Source organism: Cricetulus griseus, chromosome 6 (genome assembly GCF_003668045.3).
Source record: "Cricetulus griseus strain 17A/GY chromosome 6, alternate assembly CriGri-PICRH-1.0, whole genome shotgun sequence".
Classification (NCBI taxonomy): domain Eukaryota; kingdom Metazoa; phylum Chordata; class Mammalia; order Rodentia; family Cricetidae; genus Cricetulus; species Cricetulus griseus.
The window spans coordinates 5,309,827-5,330,890 of NC_048599.1; the positions used below are offsets into that span (position 1 = coordinate 5,309,827).

Consider the following 21,064-nt stretch of genomic DNA (forward strand, 5'->3'; position numbering starts at 1 on the left):
AGAAAGCACAGATAAACCAACCTTCCATTCCACACCACAGATACACCAGCATACTATCAGAAGTCACCAGAAACCACAGAGATACACAGTCCTACTACCCGACACCAGTATACCAACATACTACCAGACACAACAGACATACTAACTTTCCGCCAGACACTACAGAAGCACCAACCTTCCCCAAACCACCACCACACACACACAAGCCTTCTACCAGGTTATCACAGATACATCAAAGAAACACCACCTTCCCACTAGACACCACATTGATACAATAGACACCACACAGACCCACCAACTTGTTAGATATCAGACAGATCAGTCTTCCACCAGACATTACACAGGTACAACAAACGATCAGACACCATATAATCATCAACATACTACCAGACACCACAGATACACTTGTCTTCCATCAGACACCACACAGACGGTGGGGGAGAGATGCCCTCCTCCCAACATAAACACCCAAGGCAGGTGGGAGAGCAGGCCCTGCACCTTACCTGAGCAGCACGGTAGAGCTGATCCTTTTGGTGGAGGGGTGGGTACGCCAGCCCCAATGCTGTGAGCATGGGAGAGCTGTCCCCACAACTCATTTGTCTTGTAGTGGCATGGCAGGGGAGAAATCTCCCTTCCCTGCCCACCAACATCCAAGGCAAGTGGGAGAGCTGGCCCTGAGGTCATAAGAGCAGGAGAGCTGCCCTCCCCCACCAGCTGCAGCACTCGGGAGAGTGGTCCTACACCACGCCTGGGCAACGCAGTAGAGCTGGCTCTGAAGGAGTAGGTGTGAGAGAGCTGCCCCTGAAGATGAGAAAACCGGAGAAATGGACCCGTCCCCTGCTTATCCATGCAAGGGGTGAATTAGCCAGAGCAATGCTGGAGAGCCCACCCTGGTGGGGAAGACAGGGGAGAGCTGGCAGGCTGACAGACCCTGCAACAACTCAGGCCCAGAACCAGGATTATGTTTGCCCACCCCAACACGCACTCCATCTGTGATCTGCTGGAGCACAGGGAGTAGGGGGCTTCAGTCCTGTGGACACAGGACTGCAGGATCTCCACGATGCAGGACAGCAACAGGATGTCCACAAGAGTCCCAGTGAGGGCCCAGAATTTATGGTATGGCAGAGATCGGGGCCTTGAACCACCAACGATTTCTTTTCCACAAACACCTGCCTGTAGAGATGATGGATGAAGGGGTTTACTGTGTGACCCACTGCATCACACTGCAGCTTCCATGAGGAGATTTCCCCTTCTTCCTTTTTTCCTTCTTTCTCTTAAATTTTGTTTTAGTTTGAGGTGGGAAGGGAGATGCGTGGGACTGGGAGGCACAAAGAATAAATAAAGACACAAAGAATAAATCAAAATGTAAAAAAGGAAACCATGCAGATACAGCAATGTACTACCAGACAACACAGACCTACCTACTACCAGACACCGCAGATAGACACATCTATCTTCTACAACACACCAGACACACCAACCTTGCACAAGAAACCACACAGATATACCAATATACTAGCAGACAAAACAGATACACCAACTTTCTACCAGATGCCACAGATATACCAGCCTTCCACCAAACACCACCACAGACATACTAACCTTCTACCAGACAGACAAAGCAACCTTCTACATCAGACACACCAACCTTCTACCAGACATCACACACACACACCAACATCCTAGCAGTTAAACCAACCTTCCACTAGAAACCAGATACACCAGCCTTCAACAAACACTGATACATCAACTTGGTTACACCAAACGTCCATGAGACAACACCAATACACCAACGTTTCACCAGACACCACAGATACACCATCATACTAGCAGACACCACACAGGTACACAAGCCTTCAACCAGACACCACAGATACACCATCATACTAGCAGACACCACACAGGTGCACAAGCCTTCAACCAGACACCACAGATACACCATCATACTAGCAGACACCACACAGGTGCACAAGCCTTCAACCAGACACCACAGATACACCATCATACTAGCAGACACCACACAGGTACACAAGCCTTCAACCAGACACCACAGATTCACCATCATACTAGCAGACACCACACAGGTACACAAGCCTTCAACCAGACACCACAGATACACCATCATACTAGCAGACACCACACAGGTGCACAAGCCTTCAACCAGACACCACAGATACACCATCATACTAGCAGACACCACACAGGTGCACAAGCCTTCAACCAGACACCACAGATACACCATCATACTAGCAGACACCACACAGGTGCACAAGCCTTCAACCAGACACCACAGATACACCATCATACTAGCAGACACCACACAGGTGCACAAGCCTTCAACCAGACACCACAGATACACCATCATACTAGCAGACACCACACAGGTGCACAAGCCTTCAACCAGACACCACAGATACACCATCATACTAGCAGACACCACACAGGTGCACAAGCCTTCAACCAGACACCACAGATACACCATCATACTAGCAGACACCACACAGGTGCACAAGCCTTCAACCAGACACCACAGATACACCATCATACTAGCAGACACCACACAGGTGCACAAGCCTTCAACCAGACACCACAGATACACCATCATACTAGCAGACACCACACAGGTACACAAGCCTTCAACCAGACACCACAGATTCACCATCCTTTATAGCAGACATCAAACAGTTACACCCACCTTCTACCGGAGACACACCAACATACCACCGGACACACAGATACACCATCAACCTTCCACCAGTCACCACAGGGATAAAATAACCTTACACCAGACTTATACCCCAACTTTCCACCAGAAACCACACAGTTACACCAACATACTATCAGACACTACGAAGATACACAAACCTTCCACTTGATATTAAATAGATACACTATCACACTACCAGACACCATAGATACACAAATCTTCCACAACACACCGCATATACCCCAACCTCCCACCAGACCCCACAGATACACCAAACTTGTACCTGACAGCACATAAAGCAACCAGATACACCAATCTTCCACAACACACCACAGGTACACGAACACTGCACCTGACAACACATAGGTACACCAACTTTCTAACAGACACCATAGATAGATACACTAGCTTTCAACCAGACACTTCACAGATACCAACTTTCTACCAAATACCACCACAGATATACCTACAACAACAATCCAGGTACACCAACCTGTCACGTGACACTGCACAGACACACCAACACACAACCTCATATCACAGACACACCAATATAGTACAAGACATCACAGATATAGCAATCTTCACAAGTCACCACCGACAGACCAACACACTATGAGGCACGACAGATACCCCAACTTTCACCCAAACCTACACAGATACACCCACCCTCCACCACCACAGAAACACCAACCTTCAATCAACACCATAGAAAAACCTTCTACCTGATATCACAGATACACCATCCTTTCCACCAGACACCACACAGACACATCAACATACTACTAGACACCACAGACACACCAACCTTCCATTTGACAACACAGGTACTCCAAACTTCCAACAGATATCACATGATACACCAACATAATACCAGACACCACAGCTACACCAGCATACCACCAGACACTAGATCTACCAACCTTCAGCAGACACCACACAGGTACACCAACCTCTCATGAGACACGACCTAGTTACCCCGATGTTTTGGAATTCTCCACACCCACCCTGTTTGAAACATCTTTGGAATACATGGCTAGAATGATGTGAAGGGCCATCATGGGTGTGGTGTAACCGGAGATCACAGAACTTGGCAGAGCTGAATACATGATGTTTGGGCTAAACTTGAAGAGTACATCTTGACCAAAATAAAAGAATTGTGATGAATACTGCTGAGTCTGAATCATGCATCTGTAAACATAGCATTTTATTGACAAAATGTTTACACCTCTCTTGACACCAATAGTGATGGAGCATGCCATACTCTATAAAAGCATACAACAGAAGTTGAGCTGAAGAGACACCATCCCAAAGCGTGCCAGATTTACCACCTGCAAACAGAAGCACACCAAAGAAAAATCTTACAACAAAAAGCAAAACATGTTTTCTTTTTCCAGCATTTACAAACAAAATCAGACTCCATACAGTTTACATAGACTTAGGTCCAGCCCAAGGTCAGACTGCAAAAATGGTCATCAAACACCCATACAGGCCTGGCAAACCCTCATCCCAGTATTGTGTACCAGGTAACCAGGCAGTACAGCATGGTAAAGCCACGGCTTTCAGTTCAGGCTGTTGAGAGTGTTACCAGGCTTGGGAAAGCAGGAACAACTCGTTTTTTTCATACAGACGCTACTAAAACAAGGCACAGGGTGCTTACTCCTTGTGCTGGGTCTTGACAAGGGATGGCACTCTCAGAAACAAAAAGGATTGCTGGTACAAGGGCTTAGGTTTTCTTTTCTGTCTAGGGTTTGGACTTCTAAACTCTTCAACTAGTGCTCTCCTCCAAACTTCGTGGAGGTCTGATACTTCAGCCCACCATCCTATCGGCTGTGACAGGTCACATTATGTCACTCAGTTGTGTTAGCCTTGTGGGTTCATGCTCCCTGATGCCCTTCTGGAAGTCCTGGGGGCTCTTTACTCCACAGGGAAGGGCATGTCATGTATGCTGAGGTGGCTGGGGCAGGGTGACTGAGGGAGAGCCCACAGAAAATGAGAGTAAGGCAAGAATTTGTTGTCAATCATATAGAAGGCAGGCCGTAATTTCTGAAGGTCAGAGCTGTGATTGATGACGGTGTGAGTGACTCATGATGTAAAATGATGGAAAGACTGAGTGGGATATTAAAAAAAAAAAAAAAAGATCCTTCCCAGGGCAATAAAGCTCTGTCTACAGAACACAACAAATGGTTTAAAAATAGAGCCACGATAAGCTGCTCTGATACCCCACCAAGTTGACTGGTCCCTCTGACATCATGGGTGTGGTCCAAACAGAAAGTTTCAGGCTCCATGTAGTAACTTCACACAGGGATGGGAGGGGAAAAGTTCCAGCCTCACTTCATAGCTTCCTCAAGGGGTAAAATGGGCAATTCAAGTACAAATGCCAAGTGTTGATGATGGCCAAACAATGTAAAGTTTAGTTCTCAATACAAACAGGATTTTGGGTTGGGTCTGGCAGTGGTCTGGAGCCGGAGAGCATGGGGTAGACTCCAGCCTGGCTCAACAAGTGACTGAGCCCCTGCTCCATGGAATGGTTGGTGAAGCACACACCTGGGCTTTAGATGCCGTGGGGCCTCCAGGACAGTGTAAGCTCTGTTAAAGATGGTTCCTCCAATGGACTGCAGCAAACAACCTGTCTCTCAACTCTGAAAAGCTCCTGAATCAAGAAGTGGCACGAGGAGCCCAGCAGGCTGTTTGTACTGTGCAATTAAGGAGGACATTAAACCCCATGCTAGAAAACTGTCAATTAAAGAAGGCTCTTAAAAAAGCCATTGCTGTCTTAGGACTCCCTGTTAAGTGGCAGACAGAGCCTGGCACTCAAGTCCTACTCAGGGTTTACTTGTTGTAATTATGCAACATTCTGATGAGGCACTGGGCACCAGAAAACGAACTCACAGCAAATTAAAACATTTTTTTCTGCCAAGTTTTTTTAGACATTATGGTTTTAATCTCACCATCTACTATTTATATATTCCAATCTTGCCATCTAAAATGTTCAACATAATGAAAGATATCGATGGAAGGTCTGAGATTTTTTTTTTTTATTAAACTTCTGAATCCTTTTGTTTTGAAGCCAAAAATATTCTAGCACATCTCTAATTGATTACCCTCTGAGAGGAAAGAACACAGATATTAGTTATTTCTGATGGTACAGACCATCAAATTAAACTTGATCTATGCTGGTGGAAGTCCTAGCTCCAGAGAGTAAATCACTCCTTCGTGCTCTGAGCTCCCTGAAGGACGAGCTGAGAAATACGGCGATTCCAAGCTCTGTTCATTTGCCCTTCTCAGCATGCCTAATGAACTTCATCTGTGTGGGTCCCTCACTCATCACCTTCTGAGATGTCGAAGGAAGGCTCCTGAGAAGGGCAATACCCTTCTAATATTTTTTAGAGTTTCATTTGCACATAAAACAGGACAAATGCCCTGGAATTCCATTAACATTTCTCGCAAATCAGATAATCGAATTGCCTGGTTTTCTATTCCTGGAAGTCGAGACAAGCCTCTCTGCCGTCACAGGAAATTCACTGAGGTCATTCTTCTGAGTCTCAGGCTAAATCCTACCTGACTCTCCTTTTCTGAAACTTCAGTGTTCTGCTTATCTCCTAGATAATTGGCTGCTCAGGGTATTTTAAATGATGACATTTATTGGTGTGTGTGTGTGTGTGTGTGTGTGTGTGTGTGTGTGTGTGTATGTGGTGTGTGTGATCTCTGTGTGTATGTGTGTGTGTTTGTGAGTGTGTGTATGTGTGTGAGTTTGTGTGTGTGTGAGTGTGTGTATGTGTGTTTGTGAGTTGTGTGTGTGAGTGTGTGTATGTGGTGTGCGTGGTCTGTGTGTCTGTGTGTGTGTGTGAGTGTGTCTGTGGTGTGTGTATATGTGTGTGTGTGAGTGTGAGTGTGTGTGTCTGTGAGTGTGTGTCTGTGTGTGTGTGTGTGGTGGGACGACAAGTGGAGATCAGAGGACAACTTGTGGAATTCTCTTCCCACTATGTGAGTCCCATTGATTGAACTTGTGTCGGCAGCCTTGGCAGCGAGTGTCTCTACAAAGAGATCTCACCAACCCAATTAAAAAAAAAATCATTCATGGGCTATCTTAAACCATCACCTTTTATCATTGAAGCTCCGCCCTCTCCCAACGGAAGGCACAGTTAACAGGTTGAATCTTGTAGATCCCATTTCTTCCTTAAAAATGGATGAAATCAAATAATTAACCAGAGTTGTGCTGCTTGTCCCTTCAAAACAAATTTAAATAAGGACTTGCAAGGGATTCCATGAGCTAACTCCCCACTGTCATTCTGCACTCATCAGAACCAGCCTGAAGAGCTGAGGCTGAAGAGCCAGGTACAAACCGTCTGTCTGGCTGCCATGTTCTGAGGCAGGATTGGAGGTGAGGGCAGAGCTCAGGGCTCCCAGCTACCTCTCCTCGGGAAGACTGTCTCCTGACCCCTGTAGGGTCTTGCAGACACATGGGTGTCCAAGGGCCAGTTACAGAGATCACAGTGTGAGGGCTTACGTGGCACAAAGTCTCTGTGGGTCCCGAAACAGTGAGTGAGGAATACAGAGCTGGACCCCATCAGCCTTCTTTGCAATAGAAAAGGCAGTGAGCCATTGCCTTTTGGGATGTGGAGGCTGCTGTGCTGGTATGCAGGGTACTCCAAATGACTGCCCCCCATTCAAATATGATACCTTTCAATTACAGCACCAGGCCCTTTGGTTTGGTAGGCTCTTGGGTGCCAGGTGCCAGGACACCCTCAGCTGTGTCTCTTAAAACATTTAGAAAGCCCCCAAACCCACTCTCTGACAAGGAACTTACAGACATGTTCTAAAATTAAATGTGGGTCACTGCCACCCCCCGCCTCTCATATGTCATGCAATTAAAAATCCAGAGAGACTCAACAAGGACACTGGCCTCTTGAAGTAGCCTTGTCCCTCAGAAGAAGATCTTGATCCTCTGACCTGGGTAGGCGTCCAAGAACAGGAGCACAGTGACAAGAGGCGGGCACTTCAAATATCACCATGAATGGGGAACAAGGGCCCAGGTTATTTTTAAAGGAATAAATCTCCCCGCTGCCATGTACAGCGTGTGTCTTGGCTGCAGCTGACAAGCAGGCAATGGCATTTCACTGGGAACCAGAAGGGCTTGCGGTAGGTATTTCTCTCCAATCACTTCTCACAGAGTTTACAGTGAAGGACACTTAATCAGACTCTCACTTTATGTTCTTTTAATCACCAAATGATAGTTAATTAGTTACCACAGAATCAGAAAAACACTTATGCAAAAGAAGAGATCGAGAGACCAGTGGTTCCTAGGATTGGACACCTGCAAGGAGCTTATTTCAATTTCTCTGAAAGAAATCAATACACACTGGCAGTTAATTAAAGATCTTTTCCTTCTCTTCAGTCTTCAAAGGTTTTTAAAATGGCCCTGCATCATAGGGAACCACAGATTTTTATGGAGGGGCTGGGTCTTAATGCCTTTGGAGTCTGGCTATTTCTCTTAAGAAACAACCAGGAGAGGAGGAAATGTGTGTTAGACTTCTATTTAATCTAAAATGTGGTCAAAATAAAGCGCTACGTCTGAGTATATTTTAATATGCATTTTATGAGAAGAGATGCTCACTGAGCATCAAGTGTGGGCCCACCTGAGTCTGTCGTCATGAAGTAGTACATGACACCCCAACCTGGGGAGCCCCGGGATTCCATGGACAGACTGGTGACAGGGAGGGCATGAAAGACAGGAACACAGGGCTCACGCTGTTCATCCTATTGGTAACACTGATGTCAGAGAGAGTGAGCCTCGCTTTAGGCTGTGCCATCTCGGCTGCCCCTCCCTCAAAACTCTCCATTCTAAGTATGCAGAGGAGGGGCACAAAGTGGTAACAATTGTTTTTGAAAAGTTTTGACTGTTCAGTTAAGGACAGCTCTGAAAACACAATTTGGTTTGAAATTCAAGCTGTTTCATTTCCTATTTAATCTTGTAAATTTCCTTCCGTTACAATACTCGGGCTGGAAGGGTGCCAAATTAGGCCAGAAACAAATCTCCAGCAGTTTCACTTGGGGGCTTTATTTTTAGATTATATTAAGAACCTCATTAGGTTCCTTAGGGAAAAGAGTGCAAAGCACTAGCGGAGGCAGGAGGAAACAAAGGAGGGCGAGGTGAGCCGGCTGTCAGCAAGCAAAGCACCCAACACAGTTGCTCTGAGCTCGCCACTGCAAGGCCAGGTAGTGACTGATGGGCGGTGTAGGGCTCTCTCTCTCTCACTCACTCACTGGCCCCAGGCTAGGAAGGACTGACCAGGCTTGTTAGGGAGGCACAAGTCTTTGTTACCATCTCCAGGTGGGAGGCAGAGGGGCAAGGGAGGAAGACGGAAGCTGTGAGCTAAGTGCTCCATGCCTTTGCACAAGGTGAATGCACTTCCACACCTCCTGTGACCAACTGGAAAGTCGGCGGGCACACATGAAGACGGGGCACAGGGCTAAATGGAGTACTAAACAGAACTCAGAAGTTATTAATGTATTTACATAATTTATAATTTTTAAGCAATGGTCTCATAAATATAGACTACAAATTTACATATGCTAGGCAGAGCACATTTTTCCCCCCACCAAAATACCTGGGCCAAAAAACCAAAATAACATTTTCTTTGTTCTTTCCCTCTTCTTTTTAAACCACTGCTCCTCATCAGTTTAGACACACCATCACCTGGACCTCGAGAGCTTATTTAGAAAGGTAATGATAAAACTAAGGTGTGGGTGACACATACAGGGTCATCAGAAGTATGCGAACAAGGGGAACCAGGTGGCTGCCACCTCGGTGTTCATTTACTGTGCATCAAAGTGCTTTAGAGATGGTGGGGACTGTCCCGGGGACACCCATTCCTCCGCTAGTGATCACTTTCCACATCTTAAAGGATTCGACGCTGACACCAGGGACAAGGGTCAAGGAGATGACCATCTCCACAGCCTTTTCCCTTCCGATCCACAAAAGTGCTCATTTCCCTTTACAGATGATACATGGCATCCTGATTACAAAAGTACCAGCAACTCCATCCTACCATCCACACATCAGATGCTAGGTCAACAGCCAGTGATGTGGTCCCTCTCCACGCCAGAGTCTGCACCAGAGGTCTGCAGAGGAGACGCCTGCTGCAGTCTTCTCAGAGAGCCCAGCAGCCAGCTCCTCTGAGTCCTTTTTGCATGAAGAAGACTCCAGGGCATGATGCAGCTGCCAGAGGCAAGGACTGGCCCTCCTGCAACACCCAGGACCACCTGCTTCTTCATCAGTGTGGGGCCCTGGGTCGTCAGCAGCAGCTTCGCTTTGGCTCCGATGGCTGTCTTCGGAGTTTGAAGCCCTTGCCGCCAGACGGCGGGTTGGCATCCGTGGATGGAATTCTTCGGCCTGCACCAAAGGGAGAGGAGAGGAAGCATAGCTTTGATTTCCTAATCTGTTCCTTCTCAGACACAATTTTGGCAATGCCACATAACAGTTTCATTGAGGTAAGACAAGGGAGATGACTAAGATGACAGGGACAAGGTGTGTCTGTTCACTCTGACCCAGCATCACCTAATGCTGACCCCAAAGCACACCTGCCACAGTGAAGACCACAACACTGCCATGGTACCACAAGTCACCAGTCTTTCAGACGTCACCAGTTCTTGAACTAACACACTCCTATTCTAGGACCCAAAGGATGCCAAACAACATTTAGTAAACCTTTAAATACAAAAATTAGACTAAAAATGTTTTCTCTTGAGCCAGTAAACACATGCACATTTAGGGGAAAAAAAAACCCCCAAAAAACAAAACAACCAACATGCTTGGTTCCATGTCCCATGGCAGGGGCCATCACAGGCATGGGGATACTCCCAGATTGTTCCTAGCTCTTTTGCCCTTCAGGGTGGTTCCTCACAGTACACAGTGGGCTGCTGCTGCTCTCAATAGCTGAACATGTGCACTGTCTCCTCGACTAACCATTCCTCTACGGGTGGGCATCAATCCTCAGTACTTGAGTGTTGTGAGCAACTGTGTGTGGGGGAGTAAAGCACTGGAGGAGAGGAGCCAGGGCCCTGTTCTACTCCTGGGCATTCATCTGATACAAGCACCAAATTCCCAGTGACTACTTATTGCAATTTAACTTTTGACAGATGCTGCCAAGTTGCTCTCTGAAGAGGCTGTGGCATTTTATCTCCAATGACAACGTAGGGGAGGGACAGGCTTCACTTTACTGCTCTTCAGTCACCGTCCACCCACCCGGCTGATATGGCTTAAGGCAGTATGCTGCTTGTACAAAGGCTTTCCTGCCTTCTCCTTCTGTGCTATCGCAACCCTCACATGCCACAAAGCACCGGGACACCAGCAACATGCTGGCCTTCTTTTCTGTGTGACTGGCACCCTCGTATACTGGACTGAGCCCTCCAGTCTTGCCTGTTTCCCTCTGTGGCACTCCCAGATCTCTGTGGCACAGCACCTGGCTTTAGAGAAAGGCTTTCAGTCTGTCTGTTTAAAGAGGGAAGGAATTACTGCACAGGGAAATGTGACATTAGCAAGACTGAGAGAAAATCCCACAACCCTTTGGGTGTGGCTGCAAAGTCTTGAGGGATCCCCACTGTGGGTGGTAACCTGTGTAGACAGTGCACAGTATGACTTCTACAGGGACAGAAAGTGCTCTACAACTTTCCAAATGTGTTGCGACACTGCTGTGAATAAATCACAAATGTAGTTAAGCCTCTCGAAGGTTCTTGTCATTATGGTTTTCTCAACAGAGGGAAACTGAAATACAGCTGGTACCACAGAGGCAACTGTGAAATGTGACAAAAGACTTTCAAATGTGACAAAAGTGTTTTAGAAGAAAGCAGGAGACAGTTTGATGGTCTGGGCATGGTCAATGGTGTCTTAAGCAGGAACTCTGCTGACCATAAAGGAGAGTAAGGACAAAGTGAATTCAGATAAGGCTAGGAAGCTCAGTCCATTGAGGGACTGATTCAGAAATCAAAGTCAAAGCAAAAGGGAAGGTATTTCTAACACACATCAAGCTGGGACTGAAGTCCAGAGTAAAGTACAAGTCGTTAGAAGGGGGAGGGTGACTCCGCAGAAGGTAGGCAAGGAAGGGATTAAGGACTGAAGAAGAGGACGCCAGCTACTGTCCAGGTGGAAACCTATATGCGGCAGGCGCTCAGCTTCAAGGCAGACATGGAGATGCAGGTCCTGCCTCTCCCACAGGCTGACAGGGAAGACATCTTGCACAGCGCTGCTTCGGGCAGCAGCTGGCACAACTGCCACTTTGCAAACTGGCAGTGAAGTCACAGTGAACACATGCAAACCTAATGATCCAGCAATTTTTCTCTTGGGCACAAAGATACTGAGCAAAAATGCATCCAGATGTTCCCCAGAGGACATAGGATGTTCAACAGAGCAGCCTGCAATTGCCCTAAGTTAGAAACAACTGCCCAATGTCTGTCAACAACAGAAGGTACAATTACACTGTAAACAGTCCCTATTTCTTCCTTTCCCAACTCTGAGTTCTGACACTAGCACACACTAGCCACAGGAATGCATCTTTTGCAGGTGTCTGTCATGTGCAGACAATTTAAACATGCAGTTAGTATAGAACAGAAGCTAGAAAACGAAGGGTAAACAGGGATGGCAATGTGGCCGGAAGAGTGACTGCCTAGCATATGTGAAGCACTGGGTCAATGCTGAGCACTCAACAGCAGGCATGGTGGTGCGGGTGTACTCTAGGAGTCAGGAGGGAGAGTCAGGAGGCCGTCAAAGTCACCCTCATCCTCAATCACAGTGAGGCCAGGTTGGGCTATAGAAGATGGGGACGGTGGGCAGCAATGGAGGAAATGTGCTGGCATAGCCTTTAATCCTAGCATGTGGGACACAGAAGCAGGCCATCTCTTTGAGTTCAAGGCCAGCCTGGTCTACAAATGGAGTTCCAGGACAGCCTGGGCTACGTGGTGAGATCCTGACTCAAAAACATAAACCAAAAACTAAAATAAAACATGGGAAACAAAACCAACTGGATTGGGTCTTAGGCTGGGTCACCCTTAGGGTGGGAGCAGCTGTGCTTCTCTGGGTGTCAAGCCAAGGGTTTGCTCTTTCTGAGACAACACTCACTGAGAAAAAGCTAAAGATGATCTCTCTGTCTGGTTTCCATCTCTGTGGCCATGTTCAATTCTTCTCAGTTGCGAGTGTGTACTATGTCTTTGCCTCTTTCTCTTTGCAGTTCTGGCAACTCAACTGAGCATGTCAGGGAAGACAGCACCACAGGGTTACACCCTGCTTGTGTAAGCTTTGGTGTAAGGATTTGTGGGTCACAAAGCCTACTACTTTTCATTTTTAAAATTGCTATAGGACATAAAAAGAACCCACAACAAAAACAAGAATCATTCCAGCATGTGACACACTATGAACCTGGCTACCTGTTAGTTATGAGTACCATGTCTCTACTCTTGAAATGAAGAAAGATGCCTGAATGTGCCACTGGCTGTGATGTTGCCAACAGCTCTGAAAAGGTTTAAATTAGTGTTCAAATTAGAACAATGGAACACGTACATAAAAATCCAGATCTCTGAGCCATCTAAGCTATGGCAGACTAGATGTGTGGACTCATACGTGTAAAGTGTAGCACTTTGGAGGCTGAGGCAGGGGACTGCTGTGAGTTCAAGCCTGAGCTATGGAATGAGACTCTGAGACCCTGACTCGAAAAGGAAACACAAAGAACAAAGCATGCCGATTCTCTAGAACCCAGAGTGACCCCAACTGCTGCTATGGGCCACCCTCAGGGGACTGCACGTGTGCTCCCTTGGGGCAGTCCCTGTCTGGCTCTGGAGGGTCCTGCCATGCAAGATTCTCACCTTCACTAAGGCCAAGAGCTCTTCTAGCTTGCAGCTACTGTGGATTTCAATCTGAGGGCAGTTAGTGGGCAAATGCACTGTGCTTGGGTAGCTGCTCCCTCCATTTGGGAGCCGGCTGTGCTCTGTAAAAGAAAGTCGGCCCACTGCCTCAGAGAGACCTTTACCAGGTCTCAGCTTCCAACTGTCTTCCCCAAAGGGGCTTTCTTGGACGCTCTGCACACATGCTTACATCCATCTCATTGCTTTCTTCCTATCTCTTATTATTGTGTGAAATGATCCTATTTATCTGGAGTTCACTACCTGACTAACTCAACGGAACATAATACTCCAGGGGAGCAAGGGCTGTGTCTATCTTCTTTAGGCTGGTTCCCTTGAGTCTGGAACAGTTCCCAATAAATATTTTGATGAAACTGAATGAAATGAATAAACACAGAAGCAATCTGCAAAGAATCCCAAAGGCATGAAGCAGCTCCTCTCACCTACCATCAACATTCTAACCCTCCGAAGGAAGAGAAGGGGGAGAGGTCTGATCTTCCTTGCCAAGGACGATGTTCTGGGTTTTCTTACAGACAGAGCACACCCACATTTCATTTCCCTTGAGTTGTTGTGTTCTTTTTTCTTCTAGAAATCTTGAGTATTTTTAACCCTGTATATGCTGTCTGTGTAAAGGTGTGCGCACCCGAGTGCAGTTGCATTCAGAGGCCAGAAGCATTGGGTCTCCCTGGAGCTGGAGTCTCTCCATCTTTCTAGGCTCATGTGCTCATCACTCACTGATGGCCTTGGAGGAATGACTGAGTCACAATCAGCAGAGCAGATGGTAGCTTCGACACTGAGAGGCATTTTTTCTGGAAAGGTGGCTCACTACTAAGCAACACCTCTCTAGAAACCCCACTCTGACAGAGACACTGGCTGTCCTCAACAGCTCAAATCTCCTTTTGTGGGTGGACACAGTCTCAGAAAGAAAACTGTTTGTGTTTGCCCTTAATGGAGGAAACCCCAGAGATGCAGATACTTACTAATTTCTATAAACAGTTCATTTATGTTTATCGCATTTTTTGCGCTGGTCTCTACAAAGATGGCATGAATGGAATCGGCGTAGTCCTTAGCATCTCTCTCCATGACTTCTCTGGAAGGCAACAATTGCTAATCAGAGGTTCTGCCCCTTGAAACCTTCCCCTCACCCCACCCTACACAGCAGAACAGTATCTGGATCAGCTGTGGCATGAGTCCAGACAGTCTTTCTCATTACACGACCTTCACAACAAGATTTTCTCCAATCCCTATATTAAACAAACAACCCCCTTCCAAAACAAAACAAAACAAAACAAAACAAAACAAAACAAGGTCTTTGCTCTGAGAATCAGATGTGGTACACTGAAACTGTCAATAAGATGCACTTTTTGTATTCAGTTACTCTGTGTCATAGCAGCCTGAGAGGCACTGATCTCAGATAATGTCATATGTGACACCACCAACGTTTGAGTAAATTACACGCCTGTCTACAAGTAATATAATTAACTCCAAATGCTTTTAGTCTTCATTTTAGCTTGAAACTTTAGGGCCAACCACATAACACAAGGAATTTTTCAATGTCAGAGATAAAATAAAAGCTAGACTCTTACCATGGGTATGGTTCATTAGAAAAAGAACCTGTAATCGGCATGGGAATCTCTTGTCTAATAACTCACCTGACATCAGTGAGATCGCATTTGTTCCCTGCAATGGCAACAACAATGCTAGGGGGGCCATGCTGTCGGAGTTCTCTCACCCAGTTCTTCAATGTTGAAAATGTCTCCTGCAACACAGAAGGAGAGCAGCTGCAGGCCTGAGCAACAGACAATGGTGTCAAAGAAGAAATGAATAAAGTCTTACTTCTTTTGTGATGTCATAAACGATGATGGCCGCTGCTGACCCTCGATAGTACATCGGTGCCAATGCACGGAACTGCAGAGGGAAGAAGCAATGAAGCTGGGACAGCCAGTTAAGGATGTCCTCTTAGCAGACTTGGAAGTCCATTATCCCTGCACAAAAGGTAATCTTTCTCTGAAGCCACAGAAGATGACATAATGGTCTACAGCAAATGAACCTGTGACTACTAACGGCAGAGGTAGTACTGGAATGTCCTGGAAGACAGTCTAGAAAACAGCTTTACAGGAATGGAATATGGGGCTACAAACAATTGTTTCAGCTAAGAACTCAAGATTCTGATTCCCAAATTCATTAGTTCAATTGTCCTTTAAACTTTGGCTTCCCAAACTAAGGAGACAAAAACACTGCTAACTGTAGCCAGAGGGGTCAAGGACACTATGGGAAGGCTCACCCAATCAACTAATCTAGGATCACAGGGGCTCACAGAGACTGACTGGACAACCAGGGAGCCCGCATGGGACTGACTCAGGCCCTCTGCATATACGTTATAGCTGTGTAGCTTGGTCCTCTTGTGGGGCTCCTAACAGTGGGAACAGGGGCTGATTCTGACTCTTTTGCTGGCTTTTGGAACCCTACTCCTCAAACTGGGTCACTTGCCCAGCCTTAAAACATGGGAGGTGTTTAGTCTTACTGCAACTTGATATTGATACTCATGGGACACCTGCCCTTTCCTGGATGGAGACGGAAGAGGAGTGGATTGGGGGTGGGTAGGAGTGGGGTAGGAGGTAAGGGCTGGGAGGGGATTGTGAGGATTGGGGGGGGGAGTCTGCAGCTGGGATGTAAAATAGGTGAATTAAAACAAACAAAAGCCACTGCTGTAAACAGTTCTCGACATGAATGCACACTTCACTACCCAAATGAGTCTGCAACTTGCTTTTCTGACATCTGCATGATAGTCTCACTGTAAGCACAGTTTCTGCCTCCTCCCACCACATACAAGACAGGGACTTATGGAGAGGACTATCCGATCAACATTTCTTTGGAGGAGTGTGGGATAGAAAATGTGGCGCTCTTTCCTCACTCAAATCTGGGTCTTGGGCAAATGTTCCAGTGTGGCTTTCCCCTATCAAGTATCATGCCTTCATCTTATACCTGGACTCTGAAGCCTGGTCCCCAAGAGTGATGCAACATTCCTGTACTGTATCCTGCTCACTTTGTGGTGGTTGGTTGGCAGGCATTATTCTCAGAGGGCACTGGGTATACTTGCAGAACACATACAATATGCCTGTGTCTCCTGAATGTCTCTGAGTTCATGGTCATCGTTCTGGTAAGGTAGTGACGTTAGAACTGTGACCCCCACGAGGGAAGATATCATGACTGCTAGAGCCTGGCATGGACCTCATGCACTAGAGGGTAACCCAGAGCTACAAGCTGGCAGGCTTCAGTCCTTTCTGCACCACACCCCACCATTTAAAATGTAGGACTGACTTGAACAGTATAAGAGATTGAGACAGTGGGATGCAGGTGGAACGAAGACCATGACCCCAGCTGCCTCCATTACTATGGATGTGTTTGTGATGGCAACACCTTTTAGAGGGTCATTTCTTTCTCTACAGTTTTGTAATGGGAAAGTCCCACCAAGAAAAGCAGATTGCAAGTCTACAATGTGAAAGCCAACAAATGTAAATCCTCATGTAAATGCTCAGCACAAAGACAAAGCATTTCTGTCAACACAGATAATCCCTGAGGCCTCTAACCTTGGTAACACTTGCCCTCAAGTCCATCTGCAGATGGACTATAACCACAGTGTTGTTTTACCTTTTGCTTATAATCTGCACAGAATATACTTTTCCAGCCTCTCATTTCCTCTCCTCTGGGCATAGGTGTGCATACTTTTTTAAGCACCACAGCTGAGGTCTGTCACCTGGCAGTTCTGCCTACCACCTCTGCCTGCTCAGTGGGGTGCTTGGTCCTTTTACATCTAAGAACATGCTGTGTTTGGACACAGGTCTAGGGCTTTGTTGCAAATTCGTTCAAATTTTTAAAAATACCCACTCCTCCTTCCTTACTCTCTCCACAGTGACTAAGTTTTAGTATCCTTTAGTGGTCTCGAATTCATGATGTAGCCAAGGACGACCTTAACTGCTGATACTTCCCTCAGGGATTATAGGGGGTGAGCCATCGCTCCTGGCTTATGTAGTGCTGGGGACCAAACTCTAGGCTTAGTGTGCCCAGCCCCCGCCCCCACCTCTTAGTCTTTTAGGTGTACCTTTCCGCATTACTTATTAGATGGTTGTTCTTGCAACTATAAGTTTTTTTTCTAATCACTTCTAATGTAAATGTATGCTTCCTATAAAACATCTAACCTTCCTATTAGAACCTTGTATGAATCTAACCCCGTTTCTTTCACCATTCTTTGGCTGCTGCTGCTCAATGCTTTTAGCGCACACACTAATTGTTGAATACAGTAACTAGTTGCCTGCAAGTTGAGAAGAAGAAAAATGATGCTCTTCGCCCTCTATCACCTGCAGTGCTCATTATTTCTTTCTGTTGGCTCTGAGGGGCTACTCTGTGGCTGCTACTGCTGAACTCTCTGCTCTCACTTTCTCTAAGACTACTTTGATTTTGCGTCTGGAAGATGCTCTTGGCAGACTGACTTGTTTGTATGCCCACAGCATGCTAAAGGTTTTGTCTTATCAGCTTGCCTGCACTGCTTCTGTGAGAAGTAGACCCCCACCCATATTGTTCTCTGGTATACAACATATCTCTGGCCATTTGAGTGTTTTCTCTTTATCGTCACTTTTGGCAGTTTGACTAGGGTCCTTGTTGTACTTAAAGGTTTGCTGAAGCCCTTAGATTTGAGAGTTGGTACCTCACTAAACACTGTAAGAGTTCAGCCATCAATTTCAGAAACACTGTCTTTAACCTGCACCCCATCCCCTCCCCGTTCTCCTGGGTACCAGGCTCTACCTGGCTCAGCTGACCACGTCTCTATGCTGTTGAGACTCTCAGACTTTGCTGGCCTCGCATCCCTTGGTCCCCAAGGGATGTGTTCTACCGTCCAGCCACCCTTTCTTCTCAGCACTGTGGCATTCCCATCACATTCCTCATCAGCTTCCTCTCCCACCTGCAGTCAGTCTGCCACTTTCTGAGCTTTTAGACACACTTAAGGGCACACCTCAAACTCTGGCTGTAGATTCCTGTCACAGGGCAGGCCCCCTCCTCGTTTCTCCACACGTGACAATTAGGATGGTACACTGGCCATGTCTTCTGCACTGCACTGCCGTTCTGAAATCATCTTCACACTGATTTTGTGAACTGTTAGGTTGGCTCTATGTGGGCTGGATCTGAAACCCTGGACACTGTCTCTCTTCTGAGTGAGTTTCTCTCTGATGAGCCTTTCCCTCCTGTTGACTGCTATTGGGTTTTGCGACGGCCCCTCTGCACATTCACTTAAGCTCGAGGGGGGCTTCTAAACAGACTTTCGGGTCCTCCTTTCTGGGGCATCCCAGGGCTCTTTCCAGGGCTCACTGCTCTTGCCCAGTGTTCTAGAACTCTCAGACACTTTTTGCTATCATAATCTTAAAACGGCATTTTCTGCGTGACTCCTGGCTACTCTGCGCCACACTCTTAGGAGTTAACTGGGCATGGCTGTGAGGCCTGGACCACGCCCGTGCCATGCTGCTTCAACTGCGGTCACTGGTTTAGCCGCACTTTCAAAAAGCTACTTTGAAAAGTCTTATCCACCATTTAGGAGCCAGGCTGGCCACTCTGAAGTTCCCCATACTGCTTTGGTGAAGAAAGAAGATGGACACAGATAAGGAAGGAGAGTCCAAAGGTGTCATCACACCTTTACCCCACATCTGGCTCTGGGTCAGGGGACAGCAAAGGTCCCCTGCTGAGGACCAGACAAGAAACAGCTTTAGCTCTGTGACCCTCTGATTTGTCTCACAATTTTCCACCAGGGTTACTCTATTTTTCCACCAGGGTTACTGTAGAGTAAACGCACAGACAAAATGAACAGATAAGCACGCCTGTGTTCCAATAAAACTGAATTTACAGGAGTAGGTGGCTGGTTCAACATGGCCCATGGTTTCCAATTCCCAGTTCTGGATGCTCCTAAGCTATCCTTGTCCCAAATGAAGCGCTGACAACAACGGCTTCTGTGAATACTGTGAGAACTGTGCTGCATGCTGTCTGACCACCGAGGAACAGGAGGCCAGAACAAGCTCAGGAAACAAGGGTTGCAAACATGGCTGTTAAGAGATGTGGCCGGGAAGCTGTCTAGACTGTCACATATTTGGACAGCACTGGGGACGCTGCCCTGCACTTACAGTGTACTTAGAATATACACTCATGGGAGCCATCTGTGTACACGCTGGGCCATCTTGGCTCATCCCAGAAGTCTTTGTGAAGGGTTAAGTGGGACAAATGGTGACAAAATGAGCTCACTCAAATTGTAAACAGTGGACAAAGGACTCACAAATGCTCAGTCTTAAAACAAATATAATCATGAAAACAATTTTCATTTAATCTGGCATTTGAGAAACCTCAGACTTATGATTATAGCCAAGCACTGATTTTTAGAGAAGTCTGAGTCAGTGAGGAGACAGCCTGGCGAACTGCTTCTGCTAGCAATGTACGAGAGCACAACATGGGACCTTTCATTTCACAGTGGACTCTCATGGGCTCACAGAAACACTCGCTTTGAAGAAACATCTGAGGGCTGCAGTTGGCTTCCCTAGGTGCTTCTTAACCCTTTGATGCACACACAAACCACTGTCTTCTCAGCACTTCTTTCTTTTCAGGGTTAACAAGCTCCCCCAGTCAAGGGCTCACACACCATTCAATTTTTAGGTGCTTTCATCAACTTAGTGAAATCACTCTGCCATTGTTGGAAACTTGTCAGAACTACATGAGGCAACAGATGTGAGGGTCAAACAGAGAGGACGTTTGTTCAGTTCATCAAAAAGCCTCTTCATTCTGCAAAGGTCTTGGGTCTCCACCAGGAATCTCAATCCTACAGGAAGCTAAGCAACACACACGCTAACATCAGAAACCTCTCCGTGGAGTCATGCACTGCCCACAGCAGGCACAGAGATCTGTCCTCATCTGTCAGAAGGTGGCTACCAACCAGCTGATGTATGTACTAACACAATGCCAGATGCCAAGGGCTGGAGCACACACCAAGGCAGTCCCTGCTTCTCAAAGAGGTCACAGTCTAAATGGAAGACAGAAAAGTAAGAAAATAGGTGACAATTCCATGGCTGAGGGCAAGCAAAGACTGTTCGGGATAGAGTTCATTTGCTGCCACCCAAATAACCCCTGGGCATTAGTTTGCCTTTGGGTATTGTGCCAGCACTGGGACTACAGCAGTAAGCAAGACACTGCAGGCCGAGCTCCCGACATTTACATCTTGGTGGAAGAGGCTGTCAATAAAGGCAGACAGACGAGCAGACATTACAACTTGCAACGAGTGTCTTGAAGATGAATACTGACAATGACGGAGAATGAACCACAGACCCTGCTCAGGTACAGAGAGAAAGGGGAACTCTGAGGAATGGCATGTAGCCTGAGGCCAAAAGCTGGTAATATGCCTCTGAGTGACTGAGCAGACATGTACTAGTGAGA

General features: G+C 46.7%; 2 protein-coding genes across 5 annotated transcripts in view; both read right to left on the minus strand.

Annotated features, from left to right (window-relative positions):
• Positions 1 to 364: 364 nt before the first annotated feature.
• On the minus strand, positions 365 to 6,945 carry LOC118239036. Its single transcript, XM_035446012.1, has 2 exons — positions 6,810 to 6,945; positions 365 to 4,038 (listed from the first exon to the last, which is right to left on the minus strand). The coding sequence occupies exon 2, from the start codon at positions 2,660 to 2,662 to the stop codon at positions 1,706 to 1,708; it is 957 nt and encodes a 318-aa protein (XP_035301903.1). The 5' UTR covers positions 2,663 to 4,038; positions 6,810 to 6,945; the 3' UTR covers positions 365 to 1,705.
• Positions 6,946 to 7,909: 964 nt separating this feature from the next.
• Rab22a (RAB22A, member RAS oncogene family) overlaps positions 7,910 to 21,064 on the minus strand; it is a 55,851-nt gene continuing 42,696 nt past the window's right edge. For 3 of the 4 annotated variants that reach the window (XM_035446016.1, XM_035446015.1, XM_035446014.1), the window contains 4 exons: positions 15,437 to 15,532; positions 15,253 to 15,359; positions 14,581 to 14,690; positions 7,910 to 10,103 (listed from right to left, as the gene is read on the minus strand). In XM_035446016.1, coding sequence (XP_035301907.1) covers positions 10,006 to 10,103; positions 14,581 to 14,690; positions 15,253 to 15,359; positions 15,437 to 15,532 — 411 coding nt within the window. In that variant the 3' untranslated portion in view covers positions 7,910 to 10,005. The remainder of the gene's footprint in view (positions 10,104 to 14,580; positions 14,691 to 15,252; positions 15,360 to 15,436; positions 15,533 to 21,064) is intronic. The other variant, XM_027419834.2, reaches the window with a different exon arrangement.